The sequence below is a fragment of the Eublepharis macularius genome, chromosome 12 (assembly GCF_028583425.1).
Source record: "Eublepharis macularius isolate TG4126 chromosome 12, MPM_Emac_v1.0, whole genome shotgun sequence".
Lineage (NCBI taxonomy): Eukaryota > Metazoa > Chordata > Lepidosauria > Squamata > Eublepharidae > Eublepharis > Eublepharis macularius.
In genome coordinates, this window is record NC_072801.1 from 49,893,702 (window position 1) to 49,916,552 (window position 22,851).

General features: G+C 40.6%; 1 protein-coding gene across 1 annotated transcript; it reads left to right on the forward strand.

Annotated features, from left to right (window-relative positions):
• Window positions 1-1,766: 1,766 nt before the first annotated feature.
• On the forward strand, window positions 1,767-22,851 carry LOC129339159 (vomeronasal type-2 receptor 26-like). Its single transcript, XM_054993763.1, has 7 exons — window positions 1,767-1,928; window positions 3,806-4,026; window positions 10,689-10,742; window positions 11,336-11,627; window positions 14,045-14,917; window positions 20,184-20,310; window positions 21,950-22,851. Exons 1-7 carry the CDS (start codon window positions 1,767-1,769, stop codon window positions 22,849-22,851), a joined length of 2,631 nt encoding a protein of 876 aa, XP_054849738.1.

A 22,851-nucleotide genomic window follows, 5' to 3' on the forward strand; every position in this document is an offset into this window, starting at 1 on the left:
TCCATCTGACAGTTTAGGGTAGGCTTCCAATTTCTCTGGCACTGGCAGGGGAGCCACCAGCTGATGTTTCCCTCCAGCACTCAGCTTGCTGGGGACTAAAAAAAGGGCAAGATACTGTTGAGGGGGATGGGCAGCATCCCAGTGAGTTGATGTTATTCCCTGTGCATTCAGAGCTGAGATCAGCATGCCTCTGGGGGATGCTGGGATGCTCTGGGTTTTGGCAGAACTTTATGGAGTTTAACAAATACTTCTGGCTTTGGGTGTGTTCCACTGCCACTTACCCCCACCTTCACACTGCCCCTGCTCCCTGTCTGCATGCTGTTCCCCATCTGTTTCCTTCAAGTGCTCCACCACCTATGATCTTGACTGCTCAACATCAAGGAAGGAAATGGGGGTCATGCCCAGTGGCAGCATTCCTGGTGACGATGGCAGCAGTACTCCCAGCTGTATGCACTGTGAGCTGTCCACCTAGCTCTCTGTTGTTTAATATGTGCTTATGATTAGCAAAATCATGAGGCCTCTAACTAATGTACGGCAAGCTGCTGTAGTAAGCCGCCTGGTTGAACAAAATATTGCCAGCTCTCGCCTGGGAGACTGACACATGGATGGGATGTGAATGGAACACCAAGTGATTAGGTGTGATTGGTTGCTGCCCTCTCTGCCTTGGGATGTGCAGTTTTCCTGACAAGAAAGGTGCTTGAGTTATTTTCCTTTGAAAATCCTTTCAGACATTCTATCCTCCTTTCTCCCATTGACCAGAACCGTGGCTAAAATCCTATCCAGCAATCAGGGGCCATCAATCATCTCTGATAAGTTTAAACTCTTCCTGGGAAAAGTTAATCTAAACTTTAAGTTTATTATCCAGTCCCAGAGACACTTAATTAAAACTACAGTTTCATTGTCCAGCACTGGGAATTAATAATCTAAGCCTCCCCAGCTCTCATTATCACACCCTAGAATGCCAATCAAGGCTTCTCAACCCCTTTGTCTTTACCTGGAGACAACCATTAAGGTCATTGTTTGTTGGACTGAAGTCACCTTATGGCCCCAGGCCCCATTTTGCCCTGTAATTGCTCAGGCTTTGCCCCAGCCAAAGTGTGTGCAGACCTCTCTATTCCTCTGATAGGTAACCATTGCCCAAATCCTACAACTATTCCCCATTCTCTTACTACTTTTCCTAGGACGCTTGTGTGCCTGTAATTTTTATATATTTGCCTCTTGCTGTATATATGAATTTCCCCTATTAAATAAAATATTCTTTGCTTTGGAAAACACCAATCTAGTCAATTTCCTTGGGGAAGGGACCTGGTATACACTGGTGGAGGGTCTCCCTTGTTACTGCCTCTCTCAGCTTACTTTTTGTTTGCTAATTCCCCCTACTTGCAAGGAGACTCATCTAGGTAATAGCACCAGCCAGTGCTGCTGTAGAAAGGGTATAAAAGTGGTACAGATAAATGAGCACGAGAGGTGAAAGGGTTTGTGAGAGTTTGAAGGATGCTCAGGCAGCTAGGGGCATGTAGTTTATTTTATTTATTTATTTAATTCAATTTGTATTTCACCCTTGCCACAGCCTGCAGGCTCAGGGTGGATCACATACATCTAAAAGACGCAATAATAATTTACATTGGATACATTTAAAATCACTTAAAACAATAATACAATATTTAAGTATTTTAAAAATCTGTATAAGGCAGCACCAAAACAATCAATCGCTGTTACCCATCAATCAGTAGTTCACATTCAGCTAAGCAGCCACTAGGTGGTGCATGGTTCTATACAGGGAGGGACTCAATGTCCTCTATTTGGCCGATGGGGGCCTGACTCAGCCCCGACCGTACGCCTGGCGGAATAGCTCCATCTTACAGGCCCGGCGGAAGGATAGCAGATCTTGTCGAGCCCTGGTCTCATTTGACAGAGCGTTCCACCAGGTTGGAGCCAGGACCAAAAAGTCCCTGTCTCTGGTCGAGGCCAAGCAGACCTCCCTGGGACCAGGGACCACTAGTAGTTGCTTATCTTCTGATTGGAGCATCCTCTGGTGCACATATGGGGAGAGGTGGTCCCACAGATATGCAGGTCCCAGTCCATGTAGAGCTTTATAGGTAAGTACCAAGACCTTGAATATGATTCGGTATTCCACTAGTAACCAATGCAACTGGCGTAATACCGATGTTATATGTGCACCACCAGACACTCCGGTGATGACACACACCACTGCATTTTTGATCAGTTGTAACCGCTGGATCAGACTCAGGGGAAGCCCTGCGTTGAGCATATTACAGTAGTCTAACCTAGAGGTGACAATTGCTTGGACCACTGTAGTTAAATCGTGGGTCGAAAAATAAGGGACAAACTGTCTGGTCTACCAAAGATAGAAAAATGAGGACCTGGCTGCAGCTGCAACCTGGACCACCATATTTGGAGTTCTGCGCTTGCGTCAACAAGGCTAGACACCTTCACGCTGCCCTCCTGGAGATAATTTAGATAAAATTAAACTACAACCGAGAAAATTGGAAGATAAGCTTGAAAGCAACTAATCCAGAGAAGATAAAGTCTGAAGAAGCAGCTGTTATTTTCTAAGCTTGGCGAGTGCTCTGCCTATTACGTTATTTAAAGCTTCCTCTCATGACAACAAATAATTGGAAGCAAAATGGCGACAAAGCGTGAGATGAAAGAACTGGCTGAATTGATAACCAATAAGGAAAAAATATTAGGCAGGACATTAAAGAGTTACAAAATAAGTTTGAACAACTTTCGGACGATATTAAAACAGCTCAGGCAGCTGCAGATAAAGCAGTTAAAAGATCGGAAAACAATCAAAAAGAAATACAATTAAAAAAAAGATTTGCTTCATTATCAGACCATCAAAGGTGAAGGAATTTGAGATTATCGGGAATAACAGAAGATATTACAGCTAAAGACCTTGAAAAAACTTTAATCAAATTCTTTCGGCAGAATGGAATCTCTATAAGAGCAGAAGACCTGGAACGCGCTCACAGAACCTTACAGCCAAAGCCCAAGATTGGCTTCAAGCCAAGAGACATTATAATAGCCTTTTAAAAAGAAAAAATACAGGACTTTGTTTTTAAAAAGCTCAGGAAAGAAAAAGATTTACAGTTTCAGGGTCAAAGGGTAATTGTTCGACCTGACTTATCAACATAGACTTTACAGGAAAGATCCAGAGGAGTTAGCCGTGTTAGTCTGTAGTAGCAAAATCAAAAAGAGTCCAGTAGCACCTTTAAGACTAACCAATTTTATTGTAGCATAAGCTTTCGAGAATCAAGTTCTCTTCGTCAGATGCCTGATCAAAACTGGGCAGATACAGAAGAGGAGGGGAGGAGAGAGGAAAGAAGGGGACATATATCACAAGGGGACAGAATGCAATTAGCGTGGAGGCAATCAAAACATTCCTTTGCTTGGAAATGTAAACATCTCCTTTTGGTGTGCAGTCAGTTTGCCGTATTAGTTTGTAGCAGTGAAAGTATCCAATTCCTATGTAGTATCGAAGGCTTATACTACATAGGAATTTGATACTTTCACTGCTACAAACTCATACGGCAAACTGACTGCACACCAAAAGGAGATGTTTACATTTCCAAGCAAAGGAATGTTTTGATTGCCTCCATGCTAATTGCATTCTGTCCCCTTGTGATATATGTCCCCTTCTTTCCTCTCTCCTCCCCTCCTCTTCTGTATCTGCCCAGTTTTGATCAGGCATCTGACGAAGAGAACTTGATTCTCGAAAGCTTATGCTACAATAAAATTGGTTAGTCTTAAAGGTGCTACTGGACTCTTTTTGATTTTACAGGGAAGAAGATTAATGAGGCCATTTGCCCAGAAATTACACGAGAATGGCATTCTCTTTTCCTGGGGATATCCAACTACTATTCTGATCTACAGAGATGGCAAACTTCTGAGAGCCAGGAATCCACCAAAAGCTGAGAAACTACTTCAAAGACTTAAAATAGAATATACAGCTCAAGAGGATGATGAAGAGGAAGAGCAAGAAGAAGAAGAGCAAGAAATGGAGTGAGAAACTGTATCAGTGGCTGAATAAGGAATAATGATGAAGCTTTCTTCAGGACTATAATGTATACCTTGTGTTAAAGTATTTTTTGTTTGTTTGTTTGTGTTGGTTGAAAGAAATGGAATAAGGAGGGGGTGAGCTAAGTGGTGACGCAGGATTTCTTTTCTAGGGATGGAAAAGGGGGGGGGAATCAAGAATCCTTACCCAACCCCTTGAGAAGGGGTTTCTTTTTTTGGGCTATGGGGATGGGGGGGGGAACGACCAGCAAAAGATAGTAAATGATAGACCAGAAAGCACACCAGGGGGGTTGGATACAAATAAAAACTGGGGAGGGTGATTAAACTACTCTCCTTGAATGTAAATGGATTGGCCTCGGATCTTAAACGTCACAGAATAAATAAAATGGCAAAGGACCTGGGGATTGATATTTTGTGCATTCAAGAAACTCACAAAAGTAATAGAGATTTAAGACCAGTGCTGAATTCCCCTAATTGGAGTTTGCAGATAGAATCATGTGGAACAAAAAAAGCAAGGGGAGTGGCTATTCTTTTATACTCTAGATTGAATATAAATATTTTGGAGTAATATAAAGCTAGGGAGGGAAGATTTATTTTTTTCAAATTTAGTATGAATGGGAAGAAGTATACTTTGGTAAATATATATGCACCTAACAAAGGCCAAACCTTTTTTTTTTAACAATGTTTTTCAAAGGCTGCAATCATTTTATGAAGGTGATTTGTTAATTGCAGGGGACTTTAACACTGATATTATGAAGAATAAGAAGTTAAAGTTAAACAAATGGAAACTTAAAGAGGTATTTAGTTTCTTGCAGGAAGAAAGGCAACCCACTTTTTTCTCAAAAAGGTATAAAATATTCTCTTGTATTGATCATATTTTAGTGAAAGCAACGAATGATATGGAAGTTAACAGAGTGGAAACAGGGGCAATATGGATTTCAGATCATGCACCACTTAGTATAGAGATTGGTTTGAAGGAAGAACAGAAGGTTAAAAGGTGGAGGTTTAATCCCAAAATATTTTCACAACAGAAGGACAGGGAAGAATTAATAAAAGGGGTGCAACCGTATTTTAAGGAAAATAAATGATCTGCAGAGGAAGATTTAATTTGGGATGCTGCAAAGGCAGTTATCAGAGGAATATGTATTACTAAAGAAATTCATTTTAGGAGGAAAATGAATATTAAAAGAAAGCAAAAAATAAAGGAGATAATAGAATTACAGAGAAGATTACACAGGAAGATGGAAAGGCAAACTCAGGAACAGTTGAATAAATTGAAAGATGAATTGCAGGAATTAGACAATCTTACCTTGTGGAAAAAGGATATATTAGTGAAAAATGAGTATCAAAGAAGAAATATAAATTCAATGAAGAGATTGGCAAACTATCTGAAGAAAAGAAGGGAAACGCAAAAGATAGTGTGCATGAAAAATGAAATGGGAAATAAGTTTTTTAAGGACAAACAGATAAGAGAAATTTTTGAAAAGTTTTATAGTAAGTTATTTAAAGCTGAGGAAGGGAAACAATCTGATGAAGTTATAATTAACAAAATTAAGAATGAGGATTTGGCAGCTTTAAATGAGGATATTACACAACAAGAAATTTTGAGTGTTATAAAGAATTTAAAAAATGGGAAGTCACCAGGTTTAGACGGATTTACAGCAGAATTTTATAAAATGGTTGGGACGTTAATACCTCCAGAACTGCAGAGCCTGTTTAACAGGATACTGAGGGGAGGGAAGCTTTGAGAGAATTAATGATAATTTTAGAGGATTTTAAAGCATATTCAGGTTTAGGGATAAACATTAAGAAATCATAAATAATGTTTAGAAAGATAGATTCGAAGGAACAAAAAGAAATAGCAAAATTAACAGGTATGAAATTAGGAATTAAGAGATTAAAATATTTGTGAATAATAATGACAAAGAATATTAAAAAAATGGTGGGGACAAATTATGAAATAATATGGAGAAAGATACAAAGAAATTTAAACCACTGGAGCAAAAGATATTTAAATATTTTAGGAAAGATAAGGGCAATTAAAATGATTATAATTCCTAAAATGTTATACCTGTTTCAGGTACTATCAGAGTGGATCCCCAAAAAGCAATTAGTTACATGGGATCAAGAAATAAAAAATTGGGTGTTTGGGAAGAAAAAAGCTAGAATTTTGAGAAAGGTGATATACTCACCACAAGAAGATTTAGGATGGGGTATGCCACAATTGGAAAGCTATTATGAAGCGTTCCAAATAAAGATGTTGATGGAAATTGATGGAAAAGGCTTGGATAAATGGGTGAGATGGGAGGACACTAAATAGAGGAGCAGGCAAATTTGGAATATTTACACAGAAGGTGAAGAATGAAATTAAAAATACAATAGGCCCAAGACAAACACCATTAAATGTCTGGGAGAAACTGCAAACTAATTGGATGCCAAGACTTTCCAAATGGACCCCACTAAAATCCTTAAGTGAGGAATTTAAAAATGTTGAGAAAACATTCTGGAAGAAGTTAAAGGAAAAGGGTTATTTTAGAGAGAGAAGGATTTATATAACACTCAGGGGATATTGATACCAGTAAAAGAAGTATGAGGGAAAGTGAGAGAACAATATTGGCTAAGGATCATGGCTTTATATAATATTTTGAAACAGAGAAGGCACTGTAGAATACTAAATAAGGAGGATACTCCGCTCGAAAAGATATATTGTATTAAAGAGGGTAATAAGAAGGGTATTGCAAGGAAGATATACAACTTAATGAATAAAGACAAAGATTACATGACTGGGATAATACAAACTAAGTGGGAAAGAGAGGTGAATTTGACAGTACAGGAGATAGACTAAGGAAAGGAATATTGGAAATAAAAATAGAAACATTTAAAGAATTGGAGATGAAATTAATATTGAAATGGTATAGGACACCTTCCCAATTGTCCTATATGATTAAGGGAATGAATTCAAATTGTTGGCATTGCAAGAAGATAAAGGGATATTATGTTCATCTTTGGTGGGAATGTCCTAAAGTAACTGAATTTTGGCAAATGGTACTGGAAAAGATGGAGGATTTATGTAAAGTTAGAATCAACAGGGAAGGTATTGTTTATGGGAGTTCTGGGGAATAATAAAGTAGATAACTCTGAACAGGAGTTGTTTAAAACAATGATCATTGCTGCACATGCAGTCATAGCTTATGGCTGGAAGAATGGGGCAAAGTGGACTATCGGTAGATGGAACCTGTATTTATATCAAATGATTCAATCAGACATTCTGTTCATATTAAAACAAGAAAAGACATGGGAGGATAATATATTAGAGATAAGGAAGAAATGGCTTGGGTATATAAATTGGGTAAGGGAAGGGGGGGCAACAAAGATATATTTGACAAAATCCAAAGGGTGTGCTTATGGTTGCAAGTATAAAGTATTATTTTCCAATTGGTCGCTCACGGGAAGGGGGGGAGGGTAACATAAAGGGGAAAAGGTTGTATTGATGTAGGATTATGTTAATGTAATCGAAGTGACTATGTATGACTATGTAAACAAAGACATCAATACAATAAAACACACACACACACACACACACACACACACATATATATATATATAAAAAAAAACCTGGACCACCATGTTCAAGGAGGCATCCAGGACCACCCCCAGGCTCCTGACTCTTGAAGCTGGTGTAAGTGGCGCCCCATAGAGGGCTGGGAGCCAGAGCCCCAAATCCATGCACCCGTGACTCAAGTACAGAGACCTCCATCTTCGTGGGATTTAATTTCAGCTGACTCTGTCTCAGCTGTCCAGCCATGGCATTAAAAGCATGCTCTAGGACATCCAGGGCCGAGCCAGTCTGGCCGTCCATCATCAGGTATAACTGGGTGTCATCTGCATACTGGTGACACCCAAGTCTGAAACTTCGCACCAGCTGAGCGAGGGGATGCATGTAGATATTAAACAGCAGTGGGGAGAGTATTTCTCCCTATGGTACTCCACACATCAGTGGATGGCAGGATGACAACTTCTTCCCCTGTGTCACCCTCTGTCCCTGACCATGGATAAAGGAGACAAGCCATTGTAATGCTGTCCCTAGTATCCCCACATCAGCACGGTGGTGGGTCAGAAGATCATAATTGACCATATTGAATGCTGCTGAGAGATCTAGTAATATCAGCAGTGCCAATTCGCCTCAATCCAGCTGTCTGTAAAGATTGTCCATGAGGGTGATCAGCAATGTCTCCGTTCCATGTCCTGTGCAAAAACCAGACTGGAAGAGGTCCAGGGCCAAGGTATCCTTTAGGAAACTCTGCAGCTGTTTCTCCGCTGCCTGCTCAATCACCTTACCCAGAAACAGGAGGTTCAAAACCAGGCAGTAACTGACTGGGTCGGTGGGATCCAGTGAAGGTTTCTTCAGCAGGGGCCATACCACAGCCTCCTTCAACACCCCGGGAAAGATCCCAGAGCTCAAGGACAGATTAATAATAGCCTTCAGGGTACCCCATAGTTTATTGGCACTGGCTTTGACCAGCCATGATGGACACGGGTCCAGGTGGCATGTGGTAGGCCTCACTGCCTGCAGGATCCTATTAACTTTATCTCCCGAGAGTGGGCTGAATTGCTCGAAAGTAAGCCCTGAAGATGGCCAAGGGGCCTCTAGTTCGTGTACTGTGTCAATTGTGGCCGATAGGTCATGGAGAGACAGGATTTTATCAGCAAAAAAGCTTGCAAAAGCCTTGCAGCTAATATTAGAATTCAGATTTGAATGGTCTCCCCCTGATAGGAAGACCAATGACTGAACTACATTAAATAGTTTGCTGGGCATGAGCTATCTGATGCAATAGAGGCTTCATAAAATTCCTTTTTCACAGCCTTCACTGTCACCTCATAAGATTTCATAAGCAATCTATAAGATGTTCTTGCCTCTTCATCCTGAGTTTGCCACCACACACGCTAAAGCTGTCTTAGCTCCCACTTCTTCTGCCGAAGCTCCTCTGTATAACAGGGGGTTTGGCAGATACAGATGCAAAGAGGGTGATGGGGTGCAATCTCATCGATGGCTTTGGAGAGTTGGACCTGCCAATCCTCCATCAGCTCATCTAATGAGCCGTCATGGAGCATTGGTTCCTGCAGAGCATTCTAGAACCCAATTGGATCCATAAGTCTCCGTGGGTGAGCATAAATTAGCTTTCCGCCCTTGCAGGAGGTGGCAGCATATCCATCCGGGCTTTCAGGACCGCATGGTCTGACCATGGCACTGCCTCTATTGTATCCAGAACCACATTTGTCCCTCTTTCAAAAATCAAATCTAGTGTGTAGCCTGCTTTATGTGTAGGAGCCGATACAAACTGGGAAAGTCCCAGTGCTGCCATGGCTGCCACCAGGTCCACTACTTGCGTAGAGGTGGCATCATCGACATGGACATTGAAATCCCCCAGGACAATAAGCCTGGGGTACTCCAATCCCCACCCCGCCACCACCTCCCGCAGGCATGACAGGGTATCTGCTGGTGCACTAGGTGGTCAGTGCACCAGACAGATAGCCAGACTTTCCTTGGCATTCCACACTAGGCCTACACAATCAATGCCAGAAATTTTGGGGACAGGGAGTGGCCTGAAAGAGAAAGCCTCTCAAATAAGGATTGCCACCCCTCCCCCTGACCCCCAATTTGGGACTAATAGAGGACCGAGTACCCTGGGGGGGTCAGTTCACCCAAGGCCACTGTTTCGCCACTGTTTAGTGTAGGGCAAATGGGGGCCACAGGGTACTGTCTGAACTGGTGGTTGTATCACACAAAGTTTGAGAAGCCACATTGTAGGAAATCCTTTTATTTGCTTGCTCTATAAAGAATCACGTGTCACTCTGAATATCAAATGGAACCAAGGAGGATGAGAAAAGTATTTCTGGGTTTTTTACTCAAGTTTTCTTCCACTGTTGTACACAGATAACCACAGAGAGAGCCAAAGACTGTAGAGTGGTGATTATCTTCTCTGTAATTAATGCAAAGTACTATGAGTTTTATCTGAAAACTCAGGGGATTTTCAGAAGCAAACTTTAAAAAACATGAAAATCCACCTGCCATAGAAGCTTCATATATCACAAAAAAACTGTGGAGACAGGAGACAACAGAGATCTGTCAACACAAAGACGAATAACTTCCAACACCAAACAATCAAGTCATAAAAACAGCAGCCTAATAGGTCAGATTAGCCTGTTCTCATCAGAGTTTAGAAGCTAAGCAAGGGCAGTTATGGTTAGCACTTGGATGGGAGACCAGAAAGGAAGACTGGGGTTGCTATGCAGAGAAAGGCACTAGCAAACCACCTCTGCTTGTCTCTTGCCTTGAAAACCCCATAGTCCTGAGTTGGTTGCAACTTGACAGCACACAGTTATTATTAAATATCATATCTACCATCTTTGTAATAATGGACTATGCTTCCATAGTTGTTGCTTGCCATAAGTAAATGTTTCATGGTTTTAAATAGGTTACAGTGACTTGGTATGCTTCAACTGTTCCTTTTGTTTATGTTCCTGCCTCAAAATATCAGCAAGACTTGGATGGGATTCTGCAGCCATGTAGTTTACAGATACAACGATTATTTTGAGCCAGAGAACCATATTATTGGTGCAGTTTTGTCTCTAAATTTTGGTTTTAGCCCACATGAGAACTTCAAGACAATCCCCCAAAATTTCAGTCGCTATCCATACGCGTAAGTAATAGTATATAATGTGTTTGAATAAAGGGCAGTTATAAGAAGTCTGAGCATGACTGCTGTACCACAGGACTTTTTGAAAGCTTTTAAAAATTGGTAATTGCAATAGTATTATAGCTATTATTTTTTTTAGAGTTGAAAAAAGCTCTCTAGTGGTGCACATGATGACACACAGTGGCCATGAGGGGCTGATGGAAGGAAGATGATACCAGTGGAGTTGGCACCTTGAAAAATGCACAGCTCCCAGTCCAGGTAGCATGATAAAGTACTTGGCCTGCATTCTTCTCAAAAATATTGAAGAAAATAAATTTCTAGAAATAGCATATTGAAAACAGGGAATGGATGACTGGTGAATAATTAGAGCCTAATATCATGTAGATACTAAAAAGGAAAAAAAAAAAGTGTTCCAGTTTGGAAGCAAAAACAGAGAAAACCCTGTGTGTGGAAGCAGCTTATGTCTCTTCTGGCTGGCAAGATTTAACTGGGAAATGATGAGTTGTTCCAAATAGCTAGATTTTTAAATCTTTACTATGTGCTATCAAGTTTTCTAAATGTCCCATGTCCTTGAAAATAAATTATTTTTATTGTAGGCCAGTGAGAAAGAACTATCAGCATTTCTTGGCCTTCATTTTTGCTGTTGATGAGATCAATAAGGATCCCAAACTTTTACCCAATATTACTCTGGGGTTCCAGATCTATGATAACATCTACCAAAATAAATTAAACTATGGTATCACTTTGTCCTTGCTGTCTACACAAAAAGAAAGCATCCCTAATTTCAAATGTGGAAGACAACACAAGAAGTCAGCTGTCATTGGAGGGCTCAGCTCTGAAGCTTCCATCCAGGTAGCCTCCATCTTAGACTTCTACAAAATCCCACAGGTAGGGATGGAAATAGGAGGATGATTACAAGTTCAATGCACAGAAGGCTGAAGGGTGGGATGCAACATTTCTATTCTATCAATAGTGGCATTTTTCTTAGGTATGAGGAACTTTCTACTCATATATCTCAAGTTACGAGCCAGGATAGAGTTGACCCAAATACTAATACCGCTTTTAGTTGTAAACTGTACTAAAATAATATGGCTTAACATTATTCATGTCAGCCATCAATAACAATTTGTTTAATCCATATATCAACAGTATCTTGTCATCATTCTACATGAGGAGTCAATAGACTACAAAACTGGGCATAAGACCTGTAGAATACTGAGAAGATAATGGATGGAATCTAGCCAGCTTTTGTGCTGATGAAAAAGAGAGACCACACAAAAAAGAAGGTCCTACATGGAAAAACCTGGGCGGGGGGGGGGGGGGGCGGAGGTATAGTGAGGTGAGACTGAGTGAAAAATGTGAGTGGTTCCTACCTACTGGTGATTCAATTGTCTTGGAATGAGTAACAGATCTTTTTTGCTGGGCTACTTCAATACAATGTATGTGCTATGGATGGCTCCAGAAAAGTTATTTGATCAAAATCATGTTCTTCTCTGCCAGTCTGCATTGTTGCTTGAGATTAGCTCCCCAAAAGTGTGTCACATGATAGTTGAGTTGTATGACTAATTAAGTCAGGAATCTCAAGCTGCAAAACACACTCTTTCTATGTCATTGCTTTCTGATTGTCAGAGAAGGTTGTACTACCATGCTACCTCATGAAGTTCACTGCTTTAAAAAACAGAAAATACTTTCAGATTCTTTCTTCTGCTTCCTTTTCCTTTTGAATCATAACAATGGCAAGAACTATCCAAGTGAGTTTTTGGTCTTCAGGTTTCAGCCTCCAAAATAGTAAACTGTTAATTTGTGCTCAGACACTGATTGATGTGAAGACTAAGGTGGGTCCAATCAGCTTTTCCACTGGTGAAGAGGGAAGGCAGTGCCCCCTTTGACCACAAAAATTCTGTAGGGTATCATGGGACATGCCTGGCCCAAAGGTGCATGGGAGGAAGATTGAAATATGGAGGGGAACTGAGCAAAATAGTGATTCTGGAGCCAGCTCACTGTGTGTAAACATTAAATAAAGGTTCCCTTTCACACAAAAGCAGCCTTTATTTAGGATGTTCCATAGTTCTCTAAAATGGTATTGGTAATGCAGCAAAGGCAAAGTGTCTGAGCTGTGAGACACAAAATTCTTGGTTCAAATTTCAGCACAGCTGTGATGGCAGCTAAGCCACTAGTTTTTAGTCACACTTTTCCTCTACAAAAGTAGTGGCCTACATTACAGGATTGCTGAAAAGATTGTTGAAATAATATATTTTAAGTATTCTGATTTGTTGTGGAAGGAACTGAAGTTGTTTTTATTATACCTTCTCATAATTTTCATCAATCCCAGACTATCAGTGGTTCATAATGAATTCTCTATTTTAGCTATATATTCTAGGGGAGGAACTTAGGGAATTTTGAGTAAGGTTACCGGGTACCAACACAAAATGTCTGCAAGGAGGATGAGACTTGTGAGGTTTCAAGGCAAGCATCCTCCTACAATGGAAGCAGCAACCTACCATATCAATGCTCCTTGCAGACACAAAATTGATACCTCCTCAACTCTTCTGAAGCACCGCCTGCTCAAAGGAGACTCTTTGCTTATGGAAGAGACAGGTTTGGATCCAGTCAACTTTTTCATTCTATCTCATCCAATTCCCCTCCTTAAACCATGTTGGTTTTGCCCATGATCCCCAACATAGCCTTTTGGATGGTCAAAGAGACCCCGGCCATTTCCACACTACTTACCTTCATCTGGAACACTGCGGAACATTGCAAAAAAAATGTGGAAGATAGCATGTTCTCGCACGAGTTTTGCATGATGTTGTGCAAAACTCGCATGAGAAGACACTATCTTCTGTGGTTTTTTGTGATGTTCTGCAGTGTTCCGGATGAAGGTGAGTAGTGTGGAAATGCCCCCTCCCTTTCATCAGTAGAAAATTTTGTTGGATCCCACACATGGTTTGGTTTGAGTTTCCAAGGAATGGGGAGGGTGTGTCCCTGTGTAATCATGGAGAGATTAGCAAGCAGAGATCATAAAATGCTCTGTATTTATAGCAAAGTTGAGGGCCCACAGATACGATGAACCTGACTGGGATGAGCTGTGTGCATTTCACGTTAGTCAGCTGGTAGAGAGAGACTCACAGCTCTCTGGTTTGTTCTGTTTCACAAAAGATCCTTTAGATTTTATCTCTAGCACTCAAAAAGTTGGCACCAGGAAACAGTGGACACCATGAAGTGGATCCCTGTCCTATGGAATCATTTTGAATGTGTGAGTTTTCTGGTACCTTTCACAGATCAACAATTATATTCTTCCCCTTTAGCTCAATTATGGCTCAAGTCACCCAGTGCTGAGTGATAAAACCCAGTTTCCTTTTTTATACCAAATGGTACTCCACAAAACTGCTCAATTGGAAGGGTTTGTGCACTTAATACAGTATTTCAGGTGGATGTGGATTGGCCTCATAGTTGCAGATGATGAAAACGGAGAAGAGTTTGAGCAAAGCTTTAAATCAGTACTCAGTAGGAACGGCATCTGTGTTGCATTCACAAACAAGGTTCCTTCAATCCTTTTCCCGGGATTTGATAAATCAAAATCTACACAGAGTTTAATTTTCCTTCAAGATGCTCTGGCAGGGCTCACTACAACAAAAGCCAATGTGATTGTTGCATACGGAGACACTTATTCCTTATATGGTATACAAGCTCAGCTAATGATTCATGAAAGATCTATGAAAACCAACATAGACAAGGTGTGGATCACAACTTCCCAGTGGGATTTTACCACAAGCATTTTTCTGAAGGACTGGGATGTCAAATACTTCCATGGTTCTTTGTCTATAGCAATCCACAAAAACAACGTGCCTGGATTTCAGCGTTTTATTGAGACCCTAAATCCTTTTCAGTATCAAGATACACTTTTTTTCAAAATATTTTGGCATGATGCATTTGGGTGTACAATTCCAAATCGCTATGGCACCGAATTCAAAGACACATATTGTACCGGGGAAGAAAAACTGGAGAGTCTTCCAGAGACTGTGTTTGAAAGGAGCATGTCTAGCCAGAGCTACAGTATCTATAATGCAGTCTACTCCTTGGCACATGCTTTGCATTATCTTCACTCACTGAGGAAAACTGTGAGGATAGAAATACTTAAATCTGGTGATGATGACCCTCAGATGTCGCTGCCAAGGGAGGTAATATTAGAATTTTATTCTAAGTACAGTAACATTAAGCGTGGTTACTATTTCACACTATTCCTGGAAATTATCGAATGTACTTTGTCTTCATTGAACTTCATTTATTTATTTACTTCATTTATTACCTGTCTTCTTCACTAAACCTCAAGGCAATTACAAAATATATATTAATTCAATTCAATCAGACAGCATAAGATGATAAACGATGCACTAGGGCTAGGAATGCATACGTAGAAAGCAATGCAAATAGAAAACAGTCTTCTCTCAATTTTCATATATTGCAATGATTGTATTTATATATTAACATTCAATTAATCAGTAACTTTAGTCCAATCAACTGATATTTGAGGTTCTAGAATGCAAACAAAACACTGATATCATCAGTGCTGGGATTTATTTTTTGTTGAGTGAAAATCTGAATGTTCTGCATCACTTCATTCAGTTTTGTAATTCCTGAAGTTCTCATTTCCCATCTAGCTTCACTCATTTTTGAGAAAAGTCCATTTCAACAACAGTGCTGGAGATGAGATATTTTTCAATGACAACATGGAATGGTCCACTGGATATGACATCATTAACTGGGTCACCTTCCCAAATAAATCCTTCATTAGGGTGAAAATTGGAATGATGCGTACTCAAGCTTCTTCAGAAAAAAGATTTATAATTCAGAATAATGCTGTAACATGGCCTAGAGCTTTCAATGAGGTGGGTACTCCAAATTATAATGCTGTGATGCTCTTTTTTTAAAACGCCCACATTTACAGCAAAAATTTTTGCTGGAGGAAGTTATTTCATATGATAGTTGGGGAAACTATCAACAAAGGGAAACTAACAAAGGGTGATAAACACGTGGAATTCGTTGCCACAGGAGGTGGTGGCAGCTACAAGCATTGCCAGCTTCAAGAGGGGACTGGACAAATATATGGAGCAGAGGTCCATCAGTGGCTATTAGCCACAGGAGATAGATGGTATTCTCTTTGTGGGGAGGTGGTGCTCTGTTGTCTTGGTGCTGGAAGGAAGGCAGTGGGAGGGCTTCTGGTGTCCTGGCCTCACTGACAGTCCTTTAGATGGCACTGGATTTCTAGCCACTGTGTGTGACAGAATGTTGGACTGGATGGGCCACTGGCCTGATCCAACATGGCTTTGCTTATGTTCTTATGTTCTTAAACACATGCAAGAGAAAGTTTGAAACAGCCAAAATGGAATAGGTACATTCTTCTGACATCAGTAAAACTGCTCATAATTAAATTTCCACAGTTGCATGCTTCTTGTGAGAGACTCAGCAAGTTGTGATATTCATTATCCTTCTAAAGAAAGATTGTGCACAGCTCTGACATATTCCACCACTGCCTTTATCTTCATAAGCATCATATGTGGGGGTTTGGAATCATGTAAGCACATCATTTTTGCCACCTTTTACCTCAGAAGGAATGAAAATAAAAATTCCTTAAGTCTGGTTCTGAAGATGCTGGGGTCTCCAAATTCATCTTCTGTGAGGTGGAAGATGCCAAAGAACAACAAAATTGTCCCCCACAGTTATGTGCTTTCCATGGCATTTGAAAATGAGAAACTTCACACTAAACTGCATTTCCCCAAATCTGGTTGACTTACAAACCACTTACTATTTTCCAAATTCTTCAAGAAAAAAATGAAGAAGAGGTTGTGCTGCATTAGCAAGGAATGTCCATAATTATGGCATATTACCATTAAAAGTCCCTTTGAAAAAACAGTCAATGAAAAGATCTGTCTAGTGTGTGCCATAAAGATTTTTCAGTTTGGGAGATCGTTCTCCAACTCTGCTTTACCTTTCTCTATGAGGCTCAACTATGCAAATTTGCTCATGAGTAACTCCATTAACTTTGGGACTTACCAGGGCTTTTTTTCAGCTGGAACACAGTAGAACGGAGTTCCGGAACCTCTTGAAAATGGTCACATGGCTGGTGGCTCCGCCCACTGATCTCCAGACAGAGGGGAGTTTAGATTGCCCTCCATGCCACCGAGCGGCACGGAGGGCTATCTAAACTCCCTTCTGTCTGGAGATCAGGGGGCGGGGCCACCAGCCATGTGACCATTTTCTCCACGGGCAACCCACTGAGTTCCACCGCTTCTTTTCCTAGAAAAAAAGCCCTGGGACTTACTCCACCTCAGTTCTATGAGAGCATGACTCCCAGGTGACATAGTACTTGCAAGAATAGTTCTCTGCCCTGATATGAGTGTAGGGTAGTTTTGGCCCCAGTCCCATGTGAATTAAGCAGAGCAAAGATACATCTGGGTGGGGCTAGGAGAGGTACCTTGTACAAACCAGCCAATTTGGATGCTAAATGATATCAGCTATATAAGATGACTCCAACCTCTTTGCTGTTTTTACTGTGACGGCTGCCTACTCAACCATTCCAATGCAGGATTAGCTTGCTACCACTGATGTCAAGCAAGAGTTTGTTCCATTTCCTTCACATTGGTTTGGGAGAGGTCCTTTTGGTCTGGGGTAGAGGTGCTATTTCACATTGTCTTAGGTCATAATACATAAACTAAGTAGCCATCCTGAAAGATGGGTTACGGATGGCATAGATAGAGAGGGCTTTTGCATAGGTAAAAATAAAATTGGCAAACTCCTTTGGGAATCAAGTAATGAAGGGAAATTTGCTGAGCCAGCTCCTGTTGTGGCCAGTGAGGTTGGAAAGAGCAGCGCAGAACTACATCAGCTGAATCCTTTACAGCCTTGAAGCCAGGCAGTTGGGCAAGATGGAATTCGGCAGCTCTTGTCACAGCTCTGCTCTTCAGCCTAGGAAAAACCGGACCAGAAATAATGCTGAGCCAATGTGGGGTCACCCAAAATATAGGAAGTCATTTATCATTTGTATTTTTTTAAGTTTCTCTTAAAGTTATCTGGGATGGATCCTCCCAGCTTTACCACTTTTTCTTGGCCAATCCCTCTTCTCACTGTAGCTCCTGACCTCTGTAGCTTATGTCCACAAGATCCCAGACATAGCCTTCTTGATGATCAAAACAGATGTCCTCCTCCATCTTTCCCTAGCAGAAAATCAGGCAGTATCCAACCTTCTCTGCTGGAGCAGTGACCTCAATTGTTTAAGAATTGCAATGATAGGCACAGATTTAAAATGCTAGGCAATGTTTGAAAACTATATGAGCTATATTCCCCCAGACTTAAAGAGCTAACAAAAACAAAACAATCCCTTAAATGTTATAGCAACATGCCTGTATTCAAGATACTAGTACACCGATAACAGTTGCCTCAGCAGTCCTTGCATATTCTATCTTGGAGAAAGTAGAAGAATATGAAGTTTTCTTTCTGTTATGCCTATTCTGACAAAGGTTCCTTTGTACCACTAAAAACAGTATTTTTCCTTCAAAAATTCAAGACAGACAGAAGCAAACAGACACAGTGAGTTTTAAAAAATAATAAATATTATATCGCCACTAAAATAACCACATCTAAAATTCTCATATTAAATTTAAAGAATCAAAAGCAGGAATTGATTAATTTATAGAATACAGGGGTGGTATGATAATTTTAGAGTCCAAGTGGATTTGAAATGATAGAGTCGGTAAAGTCTCTGTCCTCTCCTTCAAAGATAACCGTTGGTTAATAAGATTCTGTCCTGCTTCAACCCCAGCCTGGAGGCAATGTCAGAAAGCTGATACCGTTCTTGTGTTGACCTTGTGGTCATGTCTGCAGTGCATGTCTGCAACTTGGCAACAGAACATGTGGGCTCTCACCCAGAAGGGAGTACCTTACCAGTCTCCTCTTCATACCCTGAAGCTTCTAGCTTCTCTTCTTCCCAGGAAAACCCATGGATTCATCTCTGTGTCACAGGAAACAGGAAATGGCAGTCTTCTTGTCCTACAGCAAGACACTGCCCATACCAGAATTCTTGCTGTTCCCAGTCCTTTTTGCAGTGCAGTTTAAGCATAAAAAGTCTACATAACTTTGGGGGGGGGGGCTGTATTCATCAGTAATGCCAAGGAAAATGCCTGATTACTACTATCATTGGTTCAACTGAAATTCTTGTTCAAGAAGCTAGTATTTCAGGACTTTCTAGCATCATAGTTCTGTATTACAATCAGATGTCTAATCTGAACATAGTGCCAAGGCATGTTGTTCTGGATGATTCTGGTCAGGCCTGATTCAGATACAGGCATGGACTTTAAAAGCCCTAAACATCTCATAAGTTTTCCTATATGAAATTATGTAACTCCTGACAAGAGATTGACCACAAATAATGTTTTAGGTTCATTCCATGTATTGTATGCAAGTAATACAATAACAGAATCTCTGCTTGCATTCTATGCCTTTATTAAAACTATTAGCTCAATCAATAGAAAATCATGCCATCCATTATAACTAAGTAGATAATTAAAGGAGAGTAATTACATGGGTCCAGTAAGCATCTTACCCAAAGATAAGCAGGTCACAGGCAAAGAATCCCTTCTAGGAAGAAGTTCCTGAGCAGTTCAGCTTCTCATATTTATAAAGTCTTAGAACCATCTTTCTAATAATAACTAACTGACACGCTTCAAAGGGCTCACATACTTGGCTCACTATTTATCTTCTAACTTCAAACAGCAGACAAGTTTCGCTATATTTGAAACATCATCTCAAAGAATATACAATTTGTTCGTTCATTCTTGTTACCTGTTACCTTTAAAAAGTCTATGAAAAATAAGTGATTACAAGCTTCTCATACTTATGCATTTTTTTGGCCCTCAACCAATATACTCAATTATATCAACTTCTGTGAAGCTGGGAATTCCTATAATTCTCGGACACTCTCTGCTGCTGAGCATCAACGTATTGTATCTATTGATATGGATCAGACAGTTCTTCTAATCAACACCAGGCCATATAACTGTGTTACTCCTCTGTTCCATGCCCCTCTCTGAAGTTGTTCTGTTCTAGACCTCTACACTCCCTTTGAGGCTTGTCTAACTATGGGACCAGGCTAGCCCCATATCTGTGTGCAAAGACAATTTCCATGATCTTCTTGGTCAAATCCAGCAACAGTTTCCCTATATTTCTAGCCATATCTGTGAAAATGTATCAAGATGAGTGGTCTTTTCAGTATAAAATTAAGGAACAGCTCAAGCTGCTGTTTTCTCTTCCAGAATTGTCATTGAACATTATTTTTTTTTCAATATAAGCTCATAAAATGTTACAAAAATTAAATATACTGCTTCAAGATAGGGTGTGTAAAATGAAAATAACTAAGTGAAATAAACTACATTCCTTTGTATTCGTGGCTAGACATTGCCCGATTCAATATGCACTGAGAGATGCTACCCTGGATCCAACAGAAAAGTTCGCGAGGGAGAACCATCCTGCTGCTATGATTGTTTCCAATGTCCAGAAGGAGCAATTTCAAATGAGAGTGGTAAGCAGGGGCAGAAGTAAAGTTTATTACAAATGGCCAAAGGTTATTATACTCTTAGGCTAAAAAGTATTACATAAAATGAAAATGTTAACAGAGAACAATGATAAAAATGGTGATTAAAAACTAGTTTAAAAATGGAGTTAAAATTATCAAGGGATGCTGCCCAGACTGTTCAGTACAGGGCTATATGGTGATGGAGAGTGCCCTCACATCATAACTGACTTATGCCAAACATTGGTGAGGTTTTCATGGCAAGAGACTAACAGAGATGGTTTGCCATTGCCTACCTCTGCAACCCTGGTCTTCATTGGAGGTCTCCCATCCTGCTTAGCTTCTGAGATGATGACAATGGCAATGACAATGACAATGACAATGACAACGACAACGACAACGACAACGACAACGACAACGACAACGACAACGACAACGACAACGACAACGACAACGACAACGACAACAACAACAACAACAACAACAACAACATTAGATTTATATACCACCCTTCAGGACAACTTAATACCCACTCAGAACAGTTTACAAAGTATGTTATTATTATCCTCACAGCAAAACACACTGTGAGGTGGGTGGGGCTGAGGAACTCCAGAGAGCTGTGACTAGCCCAAGGCCACCCAGCTGGCTTCAAGATTATAGTCCTGTGCTGCTAACCACTACACCAAACTGGCCCTGATGAGATCAGGCTCACCTGGACTATCCAGGTCAAGGCATAGGAGTATATAGGAACATTTAAAAAGAGCTTTACTCTTATTCAGTTTAACTTGCTTAACCACAAAAAAAAACCCCGATAATTACTGTGGATTTTGAAATGTCAGTTTCTTAACTAATAATGTTTCTATCAGTAGCCTTCCATTCTGCAAACAAATCTTATCACTGGGTAGTGGAAAAGAGAGCAGAGGAATCTTGTGATACTACTCAAAAACTATCCAAAAAAGTTGCCATTTATCCGGTTTGGGCAGGGGAGCTCCATGAGATATTCTTTGTCCCCTGTCCTTGCTTAGTAGAGAAGCAAGAGGAAATGAAGGGGGAAGGGGGCATCAATAATGCCTGTGCATCACTTCTTGTTTTGGAACAGGAAGCAACATCATCAGGGTAACAACCACTGAGATTTTTGAAATTCCTCATAATATCTCTTCCTGTTCCAAAACAGAAAATGACATATCAGAAGTATCCATCCCTTGAGATGCCAAGGGCTGGCAACCCTAATAATGGGAGCTACATGAATAAATTCCATGTAGGATGGGGACTGTACTAAGTAGGAGAATTGAGCTAGAGTGAGCAAAAGAGCTGGCTTGATCCCACCCTGTTACTTGGATAAGAAAACTATTGACAACACTGCAATACAATCCTCCACTGGTGAATACAATCCACCATCAGCACACTGTAGCCTACCTGGTACACTGCCATACAATCCAACACTGGTGAATAAAATCCACCAACAGCACACTGTGGCCTACCCGGCACCTGAAAAAAGCACCATTTTTTCAGTTCTAAACAAATAGGAAACATCAGGCATTTATCAAAAGTTAGTAAGCCAGCATAGTCCAATGCATCTTCATAAGTATCATAGTGACCTACATGTTCTGCAGACTTATCACACTGAAAACCTTTCTTCTTCTTGCAGATGCATATCAATGTGACAAGTGCCCAGAAGAAGAACATCCAAACAAGAATCAAAGCCAATGTATTCCTAAAGCAATAACTTTTCTAGCCTATGATGAACCGTTAGGGATTAGTTTGTCAGTTGCTGCGTTTTCTTTTTGTCTAATCACAACACTGGTGCTTGGAACTTTTATTAAATACCGAAACACACCCATTGTCAAAGCCAATAATCAGAATCTTACCTTCCTTCTTCTAAACTCCCTCTTGCTTTGCTTCCTTAGTTCCTTCCTGTTCATTGGGCAACCCAACAAGATGACCTGCCTTCTTCGACAAGTTGCCTTTGGCAATGTCTTTTCTTTTGCACTTTCTTGTGTCTTGGCCAAAACTATCACTGTGATTTTAGCATTCATGGCTACAAATCCAGGGAACAATATGAGGAAATGGTTGGGGAAAACTCTCTCCGGCTACATTATCTTTGCCTGCTCTCTTATTCAAATTGGCATCTGTACTGTCTGGCTCAGTACTTTCCCACCATTCCCAGACCTTAACAAGTTTGCAGAGCCAGAACAAATCATAGTTGAATGCAATGAGGGCTCAAGTACCATGTTTTACATTGTCTTTGGTTACATGGGCTCTCAGGCCAGTGTCAGCTTCATGGCGGCCTTTCTAGCCAGGAAGCTGCCTGACACTTTCAATGAGGCCAAGTTTATCACCTTCAGCATGCTGGTGTTCTGCAGTGTCTGGGTCTCCTTTCTTCCAACCTACCTGAGCACCAAGGGGAAACACATGGTGGCTGTGGAGATCTTCTCTATCTTGGCTTCCAGTGCTGGGTTACTGGGTTGTATTTTTGCCCCTAAAATGTACATTATTTTTCTGAGGCCAGGCATGAACACCAGAGACCAGTTCTTTAAGAAAAAAAGATGA

What these genes read in the sequence shown, in the direction of transcription:
- LOC129339159 (XM_054993763.1), top strand. Translation starts at nt 1,767, where the DNA reads ATGGTTCTATACAGGGAGGGACTCAATGTCCTCTATTTGGCCGATGGG. An exon ending in TTCAGTCGCTATCCATACGC is followed by an intron (nt 10,743 to 11,335) that starts GTAAGTAATAGT and finishes TTTTTATTGTAG; the next exon opens with GCCAGTGAGAAAGAACTATC. An exon ending in ACTTCTACAAAATCCCACAG is followed by an intron (nt 11,628 to 14,044) that starts GTAGGGATGGAA and finishes CTTCCCCTTTAG; the next exon opens with CTCAATTATGGCTCAAGTCA.